The sequence below is a fragment of the Falco biarmicus genome, chromosome 13 (genome assembly GCF_023638135.1).
Source record: "Falco biarmicus isolate bFalBia1 chromosome 13, bFalBia1.pri, whole genome shotgun sequence".
In the NCBI taxonomy this organism is placed as follows: Eukaryota; Metazoa; Chordata; class Aves; order Falconiformes; family Falconidae; genus Falco; species Falco biarmicus.
The window spans coordinates 130,734-145,104 of record NC_079300.1 but is presented as its reverse complement, the minus strand read 5'-3'; the positions used below and the strand labels follow the sequence as shown (position 1 = coordinate 145,104).

Here is a 14,371-nt window from a genome sequence, read left to right as displayed (position 1 = left end):
CTTCTTGGCGTCTTTGCAAGGTCGTAAACACGGCATTGTCTGTAACTTGCGGTTAACGGTTCTCTACCGCTCTAAACGGACTGTTTTAACGCTACCACTTGTCTGAGGAAGGCTGCGCGCGGTGCCGGCAGGGCCGGGAGCCCGCGGCGGGTCACTGCGGCGGAGGATGCTGCTGCCGGCCGGGGAGGGGCGAGGCAGAAGCGGTCTCTTCCTGGCGCCCCGCGTCTTCATTGGCCAGCGCCTACGGCGTCCCTGGCAGGGATTGGCATCGCCGGTGCGGGCTGCGGAGCACGGGTTCGCGGCCGGGAAGCGCTCGCTGCGCCTTGCGGGCCGCGGGGGCCCAGCTGCCGCCATGTCGCGGAGGCTGCTCAAGTGAGACGGTGGGGGGTGTGGCGGCGGCAGGCTCTGCATCGCGGCGGGTCCCGCCTGCGCTCGGCCGGCTCGCGGCGGGCCCCGCGGGCGGCGAGGTGCTGGCGGGCGGCGGGCCCAACTGGGGTGGTTGTCATAGAGACTCGGGGCCGCCGCCGTCCTGGCCTTGTCCTCGCCTCTGTGGGTGCCAAAGCTGTTCGCGCATGTGGCCTCTAGCAGGGCTCCCGGAGAGCTCTTCCGCGGGGCAGTACCAAAATGGCTTCTGGTGGGCCCCTCGGCAGTCGGCCCGGCGGGGCGCCTCTCGGGCGGCTGCCCTGTCCCGCCGGGGCGCGGGGCGGCGAGTGGGCCCTAGCTTCAGATATCACTCGCGAAGGAATCCAGAGCTTACTATGCCAAGCTTTGAGCAACTAGTCAATGGAAACTAATTATTTAATTGGCAGTACTCTCACATTAATCCAGCAAGACAGTAGGGTAGTTTTGGGATTCACCAAAGGACATGGTAATTATGTATCAGTTGAAACTCTATTGAGATTTTACTGTTAAAACAACTGCCAGTATGTCAATCTTCACTCCAGCATGGCCAGAGATGTTTCCATCTGCTAGTGTGCAATAATAACGTGGGTTACTGGGCACATGCCTTCACCAAACAGGAGCCTGGCCTAGGGAAGTTCGCATTAGAGATACATGGTGTCATTACCTGGGTTGGGCTGGAGTTACTGATTATCTCTGAAGTTCATTGTAACTACTAATAGCAGAGGTGAGGATGTGAAGTCAGGCTTAATAAACATGTAGGGAACAGCTTATTTTAGCCTTTCAACCTTTGTGGGCATAGGCAGGAAGTTACAGAGAGTTAATAATTTACAGAATATCTTTTTTTTTTTAACTGTCTTCTTAGATGAGGAAAATTGGTCTTGAGAAAATACATTGAGTTTTTCTGTGCCAGCTATAATTTGAGATATAACTACATCTGGAGAATTCTTATGGTTGTTGACAAATATAATCCTGTGAGGGAAGGTAGGGTGGAATGCACAAATACCATAGTTTAGTCCCTTAAGTTGTCAACTCTGCTGTAATTGGCTTAAACTAATTCATTTGGGGTTAAAAAATGGCAGACAAAGTTTTCTCCTAATGTAAAACTTCGTTTCAATGTTTCCAGGTAAATATTACCTGAATAAAATTGTAAAACTGCTGTTTATAGGTAGTCTTATATAAAGGGGTAAAATACATTACAAGGAAATAATAATTCAGTGATTATGATTATTATTGTTATTAAATATTTCACAATTTGCGTTTCTGCAGAGATTATGCAAGAGGAGGCTCTCAGTATAACATCTGCAGAGGAGAGAGAAAATATTCCCTTTCTTCCTCTTCGGACTTTTACTCCAGTCTTGGATTGGAAGACTTCCTCTCTGTAGGTGACACTTACGGAACAGAGGAGGACACAGACATGGCTATCCTTTATGGAACTTTGCGAGGAAGTGTTGTTGGGTTACGATACTACACGGGGATTGTAAGTGCATGATAAGTTATAAAGCAGGAGAAAAAGTTGTTGTCAACTTCAGAAAAAATACATTTAATTAAATTGCAAAAGTTCCTAGAACTTTTGACCACGTACAGTTTTAATAATCTGCCCTGCCTCTCCGCCGCTATATTCAGCATCCTTCATGGGTAATACTTAATGTAAAACTTTAAATCAAAATTAGATTGAAGTAGCAAGCTTTCAAATCTGGGTTACTTAATTGGTAGCTGCTCACCCACATAAGGCAAGTGACAGTGACTGAAAACAAGAAATTAGATAGGTCTTAGAACTCTTTACATTGACAAAAAGGGATGTCTATTCCCTTACAAAATGTGTTAGTTGAAGGTAGTTCTTGCTCTCAGGAATTGTTTTGCAATCGTTGACATCTGTCAGGTAGCCTTTCTGTAACACTTTAGGTATTTTGAATAAACACTAGGCAATTTGACTGATCAGAATGCTGTACTAAATTAAGCTTCACAATACTTAAGTAAATGGCACATTAAATATTTCTGCAAATAATTTGCAACTAAATGAATGTGTTTTGACATTTGTTTGTTTTACTTTGTTAGGTTAATAACAATGAAATGGTTGCACTTCAGAGGGAGCCCAATAATCCTTATGATAAAAATGCAGTGAAAGTAAATAATGTGAACGGAGACCAAGTAGGCCATATAAAAAAAGAACTAGCGGCAGCATTGGCAGGCATTATGGACAACAAACTAGCAGTAGTTGAAGGGTAAGTGTGAAGATTATGCTTTTGGTTCTATGAATATAAATAATGGAAACATTTTTTGTTGCTACGCTTGCAGATTCTGAGAACTATTTGTAAGTGTTCTCTTTTGACAGAAGTGACAGCTCTTAGTAATATGATTAAAGCTTCATGTTTTCAGACTCTTCTATTCTTCTGTTGAATTACTTGCGTATAGTTCATTCTTTCCCTTTTAAGTTAAAATGTAGAGACGACAGTAAGACCAAATTCCTTAAAGATTGTAGTGGAACTCTTAGATTAACTGCATGTGGTGGTTTGTATAAAAGGTTTATGCAGTATGAGTACTAACACCTATCTGGAACCTTCTGGGTTTTGATGAAAATAAGCACTTTGGGACACTTTTTGCTGAATAAATAACAAGGCTTATTATAAAAAAATCAAGTGATTAGAAGATTACTGCTGTGTGGTGTTTTCCTGCCTTTTATCAGGGTTGTCCCTTATGGAGCAAAAAATGCCTTTACCATGCCTGTACAAATGAGCTTTTGGGGAAGAGAAGAAAACAAGGAAATAGTGCTAGATCAGCTGAAAAGGCACGGATTTAAATTGGCTCTCCCCCTGAAAGGTAAGTCTTGAAGTTTTGGGGTTTTTTCCTTTTTAAAATATTCAGATTCAAGTTGCCATTTTGCATGAAACATTTAAGGGCTTAATCCTTGTCATAATCTTGTCATTCACAAAGTGATTTTTTTAGTCATTTTTTTAGCTTAGTTGGGGAAAAATGCAGAGGCCACAGCTATTAATTTTAAACTGCATAAGAAGTATACTTTTGTGTCCTATCTTTTATGTTACCTCCCACCAACTGGAGAATCATTTGAGCAACCTCAGAAATACAGTGTGAACTGTAAGTTCCCTAAATCTCTAATGATGCCCTGCATTTCTCGAGACGTGAAAAAAAGGGGTTTTTTTAACAAAACAGGTTAAATCCTTTCATAGGGTGAAGGTTTCAGAGACAGTGCTGCCTTTTAGGAGATCCTAAGATGTGTCTCTGACTAGTGAGGTGTGAGCAAATAAAGATGAGATGTCTCTGAACAAATAAGCTCAGCAGACCTGATGCTTTGCAGAACCAGCCTCACAAAAAAAGCATCTGTGCTCCTGGAACCAGGCTTTGTTGAAGCAGTGGTAGTTGGGTGTAAGGATGCATACAGAAATAAATGCTTGGCAAGGGATAGATCTGTTGTACACATAGCAAGATTTCAGCTTTTATCTTAGAGGTTCTATTGCACATAGTTGACAGAAGATGAGTTTGGAGTAAAAAAACATTTTGTGTAACCAGTCATCATGCTGTTACCAATTCAAATTTCATATAACACAACAATTTTTAAGAAACATGGTTGCCATCTCGAAGGATCCCAACCCATAGCTCATTGCCTGTGAGCCTTGCAAAGCTTTGTGGAAAGCCTTTGTGGCCCATTCAAAGTAAAGGATAAATCGAGGCTAAAAGACAAATGATGAAAGAGACTGTCTTATAGCCCACAATCTGGTCATCATGGCTACTCATGAGCCAGTGAAGGCTGAGATTGGGAAGTTGTTATACTGCTGTGTTTCAAAATACTGTCTTTTTAATGGCAAGTAGGTTCAGAATGTGGTTTTGGATCAAAGTGGATTTCTGGGAGAGCTGGTCCAAGTTACAATGCTCCGGTTCATGCTGCTGTGCAGTTGACGACTAACCAGGTTTGCATTTCATACTAAAAACACCTGGAAGTTGGAATTTTATTAGTGGGCACCTTTAACTTTTCCATTAATAAAAGAGTGCTTGTGAAGTTGAAGTCCCTTGCTTTTATTTTTTCCTTTCAAAATGACAGATTCACTTTGAAGTGATCTTCAACTTTTGAACTTTTTCATTTTTTTTATCTGTAAGCAGGTGGTTTAGCTGTGACAGCCTTGGGTCCTGTGTAATTTTGGGAGATTTGGATTGGTCAGTGATTTATTTTTTTTTATGTTGTTGTGGTGGTGTGTTTTCTTTTTTCTGTCCCAGTGCTTTACCAGATAACAAGTATGTTAAGTTCTCAAATGAAAGTAAAGTCAGACTTCCAGACTTTTATCTTCAGATTTGGCCCAGGGTGATATGTGAAGGCTTGGGTGGTGATTTGGTTTTGGTTTTGCTTTTTGTTTGCTCGTTCAAATTAGAGTGAAATAGTTACTTCAGTGAGTGTTGCACAAGGATGTGAATATATTTAGCCATCCCTTCTCAAGCCTCTGCTTGTATTGGCCTGTGTTTGTCTTGGAAAAACTGAACTTAATTTTTATATAGCAGTAGATAACAAACATATTCCAGTAAATCAAGTCTAAAGTTGTAGACCCATCTGTACTGATTACCATATGACAGGTAGTTGTGATTTAATAGGGTCATTGATTATTTAGCGAGGTTATTTTTAATTGCAATCATTTTAATTAATTTTTTTGTGTTCATTTATGCAGCTTAAAAGTGAATTTGACAAATTGTTTGAGGATCTGAAGGAAGATGATAAAACTTGTGAAATGGAAGGAGCAGAGGTATTTCTTAAGCTAGAAACCATTTTCTTTAAAAATACAAATACTTAAACATCTAGATGCATATTCAGCTTTGTCTGGGCACAAGGGATGCTTGAATTGAAAAAACTTCGGTAGATATAAAGGACTTTATTAAAAAAATCTTGCAAAAATGGAACATCATATTTAATATGAGAATAGTGTATAACGTCGCTCTTTAATTTGCAGGCTGTTGGCACGCCCTTGCTTCCCCACCAGAAGCAGGCTTTAGCCTGGATGGTTTCACGTGAGAACAGTAATGATTTGCCACCGTTTTGGGAAGAGAGAAGTAACTTCTATTACAATATACTTACAAATTTTGCAGAAAAGCAGCGACCTGAAAATGTTCTTGGAGGAATACTGGCTGATGATATGGGACTGGTAATAATACTTACCAAGCTTTAATGTTTTGGTGTTTGTTTTTTTTGTAAATAACATGTGTGTGGTTCTTGGTTGGTTGGTCATTTGGTTCATTTTAACCTGTGGAAAGTACGGGATTCTTTTCTGTTACACAGGGGAAAACGCTCACTACTATTGCATTGATTCTCACAAATTTTCAAGATGGCAAGCCTCTTCCTGTTGAAAAGATCACAAGTGATAAGTTTTATGAGGTGAGATGAAAGAAAAAGATTGTTTTAACAGAGTTAATAGAGTGGTTCATCAAAAAACCTGTGGCTAGTAACTTTCTTTATGGTGAACTTTCTGTACGTTTTGTAGAAAAATGTACTGTCCTGGTTTCAGCTGGGATAGAATTAATTTTCTTCTTAGTAGCTGATGCAGTCCTGTGGTTTGCATTTGGTGTGAGAACAATGTTGATAGGACACTGACGTTTTTAGTTGTTGCTGGGTGATATTTATACTAAATCAAGGATTTGTAGGTTCCTTGGGCCCTGCCAGTGAGAGGCTGGAGGGGCACGGGAAGCTGGAAGGGGACACAGCCAGGACAGCTGACCCAAACCAGCCAAAGAGGTATTCCATACCATGGGACGTCGTGCTGAGTGTATAAACTGGGGGAAGAAGGAGGAGGAAGGGAGGGACATTTGGCGTTATGGTGTTTGTCTTCCTGAGTAACCGTTACGCGTGATGGAGCCCTGCTTTCCTGGGGATGGCTGAGCACCTGCCTGCCTATGGAAAGCAGTGAATGAATTCCTTGCTTTGCTTTGCTTGTGTGTGCGGCTTTTGCTTTACCTATTAAATTGTTCTTCTCTCAACCCCTGAATTTTACATTCCTTTCCGATCTTCCTCCCCATCCCTCTGGGGGAGGGGGGGGTGAGTGAGCGGCTACATGGTGCTTGAGTGCCGGCCAGGTTAAACCATGACACTTACTCAAGTACACCAAATAAGAGGAAGAATGGGGTAGGTTAGTTGAAGGTAGGTGAACTGTGTTACTTCAGAGTATATAACTGAGCTGTAGACTCTGTTATCTTAGGAGTGTATACTTAGGTATACTCCCAAGGAAGAATTTATGAAGGCATAAAGTTATTATAAATTTCTCCTATAGGCAAATTGTGACTGCACAAATAGAAGTGGTGTTTTTTTCTGGGGGTGTGCATACATAGTCCCTGTGTGGTTTGAAGGAAGTGCCTGAAACAACCAAAATAGCAAGCAGAGCACCTTGGTATGAAGTACATAAATAAATCTCAGTTTGTATTGTTGCCAAATACTTGAAATGGAGAGGAGGGGAAACTGCAACTAGTGAACTAATACCAATGTGCAAGCTCTCCTTGTGTGGTGTAGTTCAAGTGCTTTTTGCTTTTGTAATGACATGATTTTCAAGATGATGAAATAAACTAAATAATGATAGGATTAAGTGATTTATTATATAAGTATTCCCTGACAGTATTAATGCTGGAGGTTTTGTTTCATTTTACCATTCTTGTTTAAATTTACCAAAACAATGCTGTGTGTTTGACCTCAGAATGTCAGCTGGGGAATGTTATTTGTCTGTTTTCTTTCTAGGGCAGCTGTGTAGACTGAGTTTCCTTCTGCCTCTTGACAGTTTCATTTGAACTCTGTATGTGGCTACTGAAAAAAAAGTATAGCTTTTTGTATAGATTTTTAAGCACCTTTAAGTGACTGTCTGACTTGCCACTGAACAAGTCTGTCATGTTTCAGAGCAGTAATTAATCACTGGTCAGATTTGTGTAATAATGTTATTGGCATTTTTTTCCAGTTACTACATTAAAGTACAAAAGTTTCCATTCCTCAATAGGTATCTGGTACTAACACCATGAACAACGTTGGACGCAGACTATGTAAAGGTAACAGCGAACTATGAAAAGTCCAGTAATATTTGTGTGATGGTTAATGTTATTCCCTGGGGTACTCTTAGTCTGTGTTCAGTGCTAGTCTTCACAAACTCTTGACAGTTTAAACTAAGTATCTCAGAGAAGAATTTGAAGCGTACCTTTATAAAGATGTTTCAGTTGACATATGAGAAGTTTAAGTGCCTTGTGAGAAAGCTACATCCTGCCAGGAAAGTTACTGCATCCAGGAAGTGGGATTCTGCGTTCATTGTGCTTGCCCTTTTCCTTCCTTGTAGGTAAAACAGGAGCACTTATGCTTCTGTTAGAATCTTGTTTAAACAGTAAACATTAGTAGTTAAATTGTAATTAGGTTTTGTATTAAGTTTTGGGATTTTTTTAAAATACTTTTAAGTAATGAGCAAATACCAAGCATTTAGAAGGATTTTTTCACACCTGCAGTTTTCAGGTTGTATCAGGGGAATTTACAGATGTATATGAAAAATTATACTTGCTGTTACTAAGTCTTGTAACTCATGCTCTTGAAAATGACCAAAGAAATGGATGGGGCTTGGAGTTTTCTTGCAGTAACTTTCCCTTGCTGTCCTCCCATGCAAGGAATTTTAATACAGATGGCCTGACTAATAGCACAAAAGACACGAAAGGGACTGATACAGGGAGAACACATTAGTATGAACTGCCTCTGGTGACAGTTATTATTATTAGTACTCTGAAAGGGAGAAAATGCAGACTTTCATGGGGGTCAGTATGAGTGTCACCAGAAAAGCTGAAATGCCTAGCAGCATCCAAGATTTTTGTATTATTATTTTTTTTCCCAGTGTCAAGCATTTTCTTTCTGCGTCAAGCAAACTCTGCAAGTGCTGTTGCTTTCAGTTTTGATATCTGTTGTACTAATTTGTTTTCTTTTTCGCATTTGCCTCTGATATGCTATTATTGGCAGAGCACAGAGGTGATGTTTTGTTCACTACTTGATAGAAGACCTTAACAAAACCCAACAAAACTGTCCCCCATGACTCCCCCAGCCCTCCATCTGTGATGTTACCACATTTTTTCTGTTAATGTTGCTGTTACTATTTTTAGTTTATGCAGAAATCATTAATAAGTAAGGTTTGACTTGTAAAAAAAACCCAACCCTTTACCATTTAGCATTATTTAAAACTAATTTATAGAACTTTACCCTTACTGTTAACAGTACAATGCTTACATCAGTTTTTCTTCTTTTCCTGACAGTTTGGTTTTGACTACCTGCAGTCTCAGTACACATTTTATGACTTTGTAAATATTCAGGATTGTTTTAAGAGTATTTTCATTTGTGGCTGCAGTATCAGTAGTACTTGTCCTATGCAGAACTAAAGTTGTTGTAAAGAAGGTTTGTACGTGATCAAATTGCCCATGTTCAATAACCAAGTTGAAGACAATGCATGTTTTTCATAAATACTGATTTCTTCTTTATGAAGACTCTAGCAATGTGATGGAGCCTGGAGTTTCTAAAGTAAAGAAGCTTGAAACTACTCTGTTGGAATACTCAAGTTGTCTTCCAAAAAGGTAGATAGCTGGAATAGTCTTTTTTGTATGGTTGGTTTGCTACATAGATTTTGAGTAAAAATAATGGCATTTGGTTATGATTAACCATAGCCTAAAAAGTGTTCCTGCTCTCTTCTCACCTTTCAGTATGCTATACTTCTGCTTAGATTTATCATGTGTTCTCTATCTGTGTTGCACTTTGGAATATATTGAAAAAGCATTGACTTATTCTATGTTGCTTGCGTGACTACATTCTTAGGTGTCCCCTTCAGTAGTAAAGGTGTCTAGTACCATCTGTGTGGCATCTAAGAACCTGGCTGTGAAGTAATCTTTATTGTAGTAGCAGCTGGGTTTTGAAGTGGTTAAGAAATACTTTGCAGCCATGCTTCGGACAGACAGCTTTGAGCTGTTGAAGTTGTGAAGCTTACTAATGTGTTTGAACCTTTTCAGTACACACTAGCCGCCTCTTATAATTGGTGTGAACTTCAGTGATAATCTGTACCAAGTTTTATGAGTTGTCATTCACCCTGCATCTCTGTGTTCCGTGTTTTCCCTTTCTCTAACCCTTCTAAGGAGAAGATTTTCAAATCACAGTAGTATCTTATTTGCAATATGAAGTTTATTTGCTTTATGCTATTGAGATTTAATATGTAAATTCAAGCAGTGATGTTGTTGTGCATTGCTTTTGTTTTGTTTTTTTTTCTTAATGATAATATCTTAGAGATAAAGCCAAGAAACGCAGATATTCAGGAAGCAGTGACTTGGGAGAGTCCGAAGAATGGCTACTGCAACAAACAGAAAGTAAGCTGCAAGGAATATTTTTTTATTATTATTATTTGGTTACTGTGACACCTGGTGTCTTCCTTTCTGAAGCCAAACTGGAAAGAATTTCTAATTAACTGGAAAAGTAATTAACTAAATTCCTTGGGGTTTTATTGTTGGTGGTTTGAGGTTTTGGGGTTTTTTTGTTTGTCTGTTTGGTTTTTTTGGGTTTTTTTGTTTTTTTTATTGAACCAAAACTGTAAGCAGAAAACTTTAGAAATTACTGAATGGAAAAGCAGTATTTTAGGTGTTAGTGTTTGTGGTTTGTTTCCTTAGCAGAATGAGTGGTGGTGTAACAAGCTATGAGCAGGTCAAATGGATGGTGAAAAACAGAATTGCTAAGTTTTTTAGAATTTGACATAGACTTGTTGTCAGGACACTAGGGTTGGAAAAACAAATTCAAAAAAACAAGTCCATCTTTTGTGGTAAATACCTGAAATGTGATCGTGAAGAGGCAAGAATGCACGTCACTTACTGAACTAAGTATTTTGCATGGGAAAAAAATGAAGGGCTACAGGTACTCCGGAGTAAGCAGTTTTTAGGTTTAAAGTACTTGGCATGAAACCGGTGCTAAACTTTTTTTTTTTTTTTTAAATGACTGGTAAACTACATTCCTCTGAAGATTCATAACCTGCAATAGATGTATAAGATACTATATTTCTGCACACATGCCTGTCAGAGTTCAAGGAGTGTCTGGACAATTCTTCTAGCCATCTGGTTTAGTTTTAGGTAGTCCTGTGAGGAGCAGGGAGTTGGCCCTGATGCTCCTTATGGGTCCCTTCCAGCTTGATATACTCTACATTATTGTATTGGAGAGCAGAAGTAATCTGGTTAACAGGTTTGACTTCTATGAAACGTCATAAAAATAAATGCACACACATATTCTGCATGGTGTGAAAAATCTGTTTTGTCTGGCTTTTTGCAGCAACTTCCTGTGTTATCCAAGAAGACACAGGCCTTCTACCTTCATCTACTTGTTTAAAAAGACAAACAAAGAGAAAAGGTAATGAAGGGTTAAACAGGTAATATTAATTTCGGAGTTTTTTGAAGTTGAAGCATTATACGTATTTGACTTAAGCTGAAATCTTTGTAAATTGCTTTGATGCTGTGCAGGTGAAGAAGTTCAGAAAGGACTTCAGGGAACCACAAGTTTCTTAAGCTTCTACTTTGCTTTGAAGTGAACTGTTACGCCACTAAATATGACTTCTGTTTTCTCAGGTATCGCTAGCTTTCAGTCAGTTAAGAAGAAATACTCTGATGATGGCCCCAGAGCAACACTGATCGTATGCCCGCTGTCTGTTTTAAGCAGTTGGATTGTAAGTGCTAAGCTGCTTTAGTGTGTAAATGTGATACATGTTGATTATTATGATGCTGTAGAAATAGTATTCCCTGTAGTCTGTCATGGTAGTAAAAGGCCTTTTTCATGAAACAAAGCTGTTTTCACAAGGGAGGGTAATTTGATAGACCTTTAGAAACTGGAGTAGTATTATAATGAGAACGTGGTTCCATGAGCAGTGAGTTCACCACTGTCAGATGGAGTGAGTTCACTTTCCATTCCCAGCTTTTGACTAAGCAGATTTGGCACTTTCGGAACTTGTGTGATTTAACTGTTTTTAAACCATTTGAGGAAGGTGGAGGAGACAGGTCCTTCTTACTGCATGCTCAGATTAAAATACTGTACTCTAGTGATAATGCATGTGACATTGCATTTACTAGAGGTGTTCAGTGTTTTGGCAATCCTGTTGGTGATTTGTGGGAGTAGGTCTGCTAGGGTGAACAGACTGAAGGGCCCTTCTAGCTCTGTCTCTGCATTAGTTAAATTTGTTTGGTTTTAATGACACTTTGAATACAAATGTTAAGGGGATATCTTTAACTTTCAAGGTGTGTTTTATTTGGAAGTTTTTGCTGTCTTGTGGTTAGAATATTAGAAAGAAAAGGAAACAATCTTAGACTGTTGGTAAAACATTATAATCGTATAACTGGGAAACTTCAAATGGTGTTAAAAAAAAGTACTTTATCAATTCAAAACCAAATTAAGTATGTAAAAAAAAAATTGAGCCTGGTGCTTCAGAAATCAAATTGTTGATTTATTTATTTTTTTTTTAATCTCAACAGCTGTTGAGATTACTGTATGCTGAGTGCTTCGCAGAACAAATGTGGGGAATATAAACACTGGTTTTAAAATTAATACTTTGATAATTGTCATGTCATTTATGTTAAAACTTAGGTAGTTAGCCCAGTAAGGGGAAGAAGCTGTGAATAAACAATGAAAGAATAAACAAAGAGGAGATGAACGTAGAAAGTGAAAAAACAAAAGCTCTTCCATTATAGTTGGGGAGGAACAATGAATTTTGAAGTGCATATACCATCCAGATGTGAATTAATACTGTGCAAGAAGTAGAGCTAGAGTCATCAGAATGTGATACTGTGTCTGTTGCTAATGACTGAGGTGACTGCTTCTGGTCCCTCTTCTCACCTGGCTGGAGAGGTAAAAAGAAACCCCAATTCAAATTGCTTTTGTTGTGTAAGTGGATGTAGAATGTCACAGAGCTAGAGGAAGTGGTTTTTAGTTAAGGCAATTTACAGGAACGTTATTCTGACAACCATGTAACACTACCTTTTGGATGACTTTTGACAACTTTTCTTTTAGGACGAATTTGAACAACATATCCATCAAGATTTTCATGTAAATATTTATGTTCATTATGGTTCTGACCGTAGCAAAGACCCATCAGTTCTTTCAGAACAAGACATTGTACTGACAACATATAACACCTTAGCTACTGATTATGGAGTAAGTAAATTATACTGTTCAAGACTCCCGGTGTTTGGGCTAATGATGACAGTATATTCAAGTGCTGTTCTGGTAGGCAATAAAAAGGTTATAGCTGTAGTTTTGCTTTACACGCTTTCTTACAGGTTCACTGTGGTAACAAAGGGAGTTTTTTATTGAGAAAATTTCTCCCGTAGAGAAAATTATTTGGCTGCCATTATGACAGCTTAAGGAAGAACCTTTTAAGGATAGAAGAGGATGGCAAGTATGTAAATCTCCCCAAATCTCAGTGGCATGAGGCTCCCATTTCTGCCTTGCCCTAGCTAATTCAAAGAATGTGTTGTATATAAAACCACAATTCCATAGTTCTTGTTGCATGTGGGCTGCAACCAAGTGGCTCATTGCATGAGATGTATTTGTGAAGTGATGTTTCCATAGAAAGTCCAGCCATTTTAAAAGCCTGAAGATAAATCTTTAAATACAGTATAAACTTCTAATATGCTCTCTTATCCATTTTCCATATCTCTTGTCTTTGAAGCCTTTCTTCTTTTCAAGCTTAGCTTATTTTTGCTGTAGTTCAGTCCTCATACTCAAGTATGAGAAGACTAGTAATATAAGGAGGACATGGACCTGTTGGAGCAAGTCCAGAGGAGGGGCATGAAGATGATCAGAGGGCTGGAGCACCTCTCCTATGTAGACAGGTTGAGAGGGTTGGGGTTGTTCACCTGGAGAAGTCTCTGGGGAGACCTTAGAGCAGCTTTTCAGTACTTAAAGGGGGCTTGAAAGAGAGATGGGGACAGAGTTTTTGTTAGGGTCTGTGGCAATAGGACAAGGGCTAATGGTTTTGAACTAAAGAAGGTACATTTAGATTAGATATAAGGAAGAAATTCTTTGTCTGAGGGTGGGAGGCGCTGGCCCAGGCTGCCCAGAGCAGCTGTGGGTGCCCTGTCCCTGGCAATGCTCAAGGCCAGGCTGGAAGGGGCTGGGAGCAGCCTGGGCTGGTGGGAGGTGGCCCTGCCCAGGGCAGGTGATTGAAACCAGATGACCTTTAAGGTCCCTTCCAACCCAAACATTTTTGTGATTTTCCAGGAATAATGAAATCTAAAAGAAGGAATGCCTTATTCTTAGTTGTATTCTTCTGTGCTGATAAATAAATAAGATGTGAATAAATACTATCCATTATTAGTTGTGGCATTGTTAATAGCTTACTTAATCCAAATTGCATAAAAGTATTTTAATTTGAGTCAAAGGTTTAAAAATCACTGTGTTTCAGATCAGAGGTGACAGCCCTTTACACAAAGTCAAGTGGCTGAGAATTGTGTTGGATGAGGGGCACACTATACGAAATCCAAATGCTCAGCAGACTAAAGCTGCCTTAAATCTGGAGGCACACAGAAGATGGGTACTTACAGGTAAAAAATTTGACACCAGAGGATATGCAGTGCATATCGTCTTAGTATAATGCCATCTTGTGTTTCCCACTTGGTGTTTCCACTTCGGCTTTTTCTGGGAGATAGTTAATGTCTTGCCTGCATCAGATGCATTTGGAATGTTTTTAAACTTGTCTTTGAGCAGTGATGAAGGGTTTTTTTTCCCCTTTAGTTGTTTCTTATTTTGTTTTCTTGAGTGATTTTTTTGTTGGTTTTTTTTTTTTATTCAGTTCGTAGACACAAATTTTAAAATAAGTTTTGATACACAGGTTTGGTGGAAGTGCAAGTAAAAAGGGACCTGCCTATGAACTGGCATGTTATGTCTGGTTGGAAGCTCACACTCTTACATACTTATCCGAACCTCAGCAGCTTTTTGAAATATAATAGTCATCCTAAA

At 39.2% G+C, this 14,371-nt stretch overlaps 1 protein-coding gene across 5 annotated transcripts in view; it reads left to right on the top strand.

Annotated features, from left to right (window-relative positions):
* Positions 1-143: 143 nt before the first annotated feature.
* The window catches only part of HLTF (helicase like transcription factor), a 28,358-nt gene continuing 14,130 nt past the window's right edge, over positions 144-14,371 (top strand). For 4 of the 5 annotated variants that reach the window (XM_056358013.1, XM_056358011.1, XM_056358014.1 and 1 more), the window contains exons 1-15: positions 144-372; positions 1,669-1,879; positions 2,458-2,624; positions 3,086-3,219; positions 4,225-4,325; positions 5,073-5,147; positions 5,352-5,543; positions 5,678-5,773; positions 7,374-7,422; positions 8,883-8,970; positions 9,671-9,750; positions 10,697-10,774; positions 10,990-11,087; positions 12,422-12,565; positions 13,818-13,956. In XM_056358013.1, coding sequence (XP_056213988.1) covers positions 167-372; positions 1,669-1,879; positions 2,458-2,624; positions 3,086-3,219; positions 4,225-4,325; positions 5,073-5,147; positions 5,352-5,543; positions 5,678-5,773; positions 7,374-7,422; positions 8,883-8,970; positions 9,671-9,750; positions 10,697-10,774; positions 10,990-11,087; positions 12,422-12,565; positions 13,818-13,956 — 1,858 coding nt within the window. In that variant the 5' untranslated portion in view covers positions 144-166. The remainder of the gene's footprint in view (positions 373-1,668; positions 1,880-2,457; positions 2,625-3,085; positions 3,220-4,224; positions 4,326-5,072; positions 5,148-5,351; positions 5,544-5,677; positions 5,774-7,373; positions 7,423-8,882; positions 8,971-9,670; positions 9,751-10,696; positions 10,775-10,989; positions 11,088-12,421; positions 12,566-13,817; positions 13,957-14,371) is intronic. The other variant, XM_056358012.1, reaches the window with a different exon arrangement.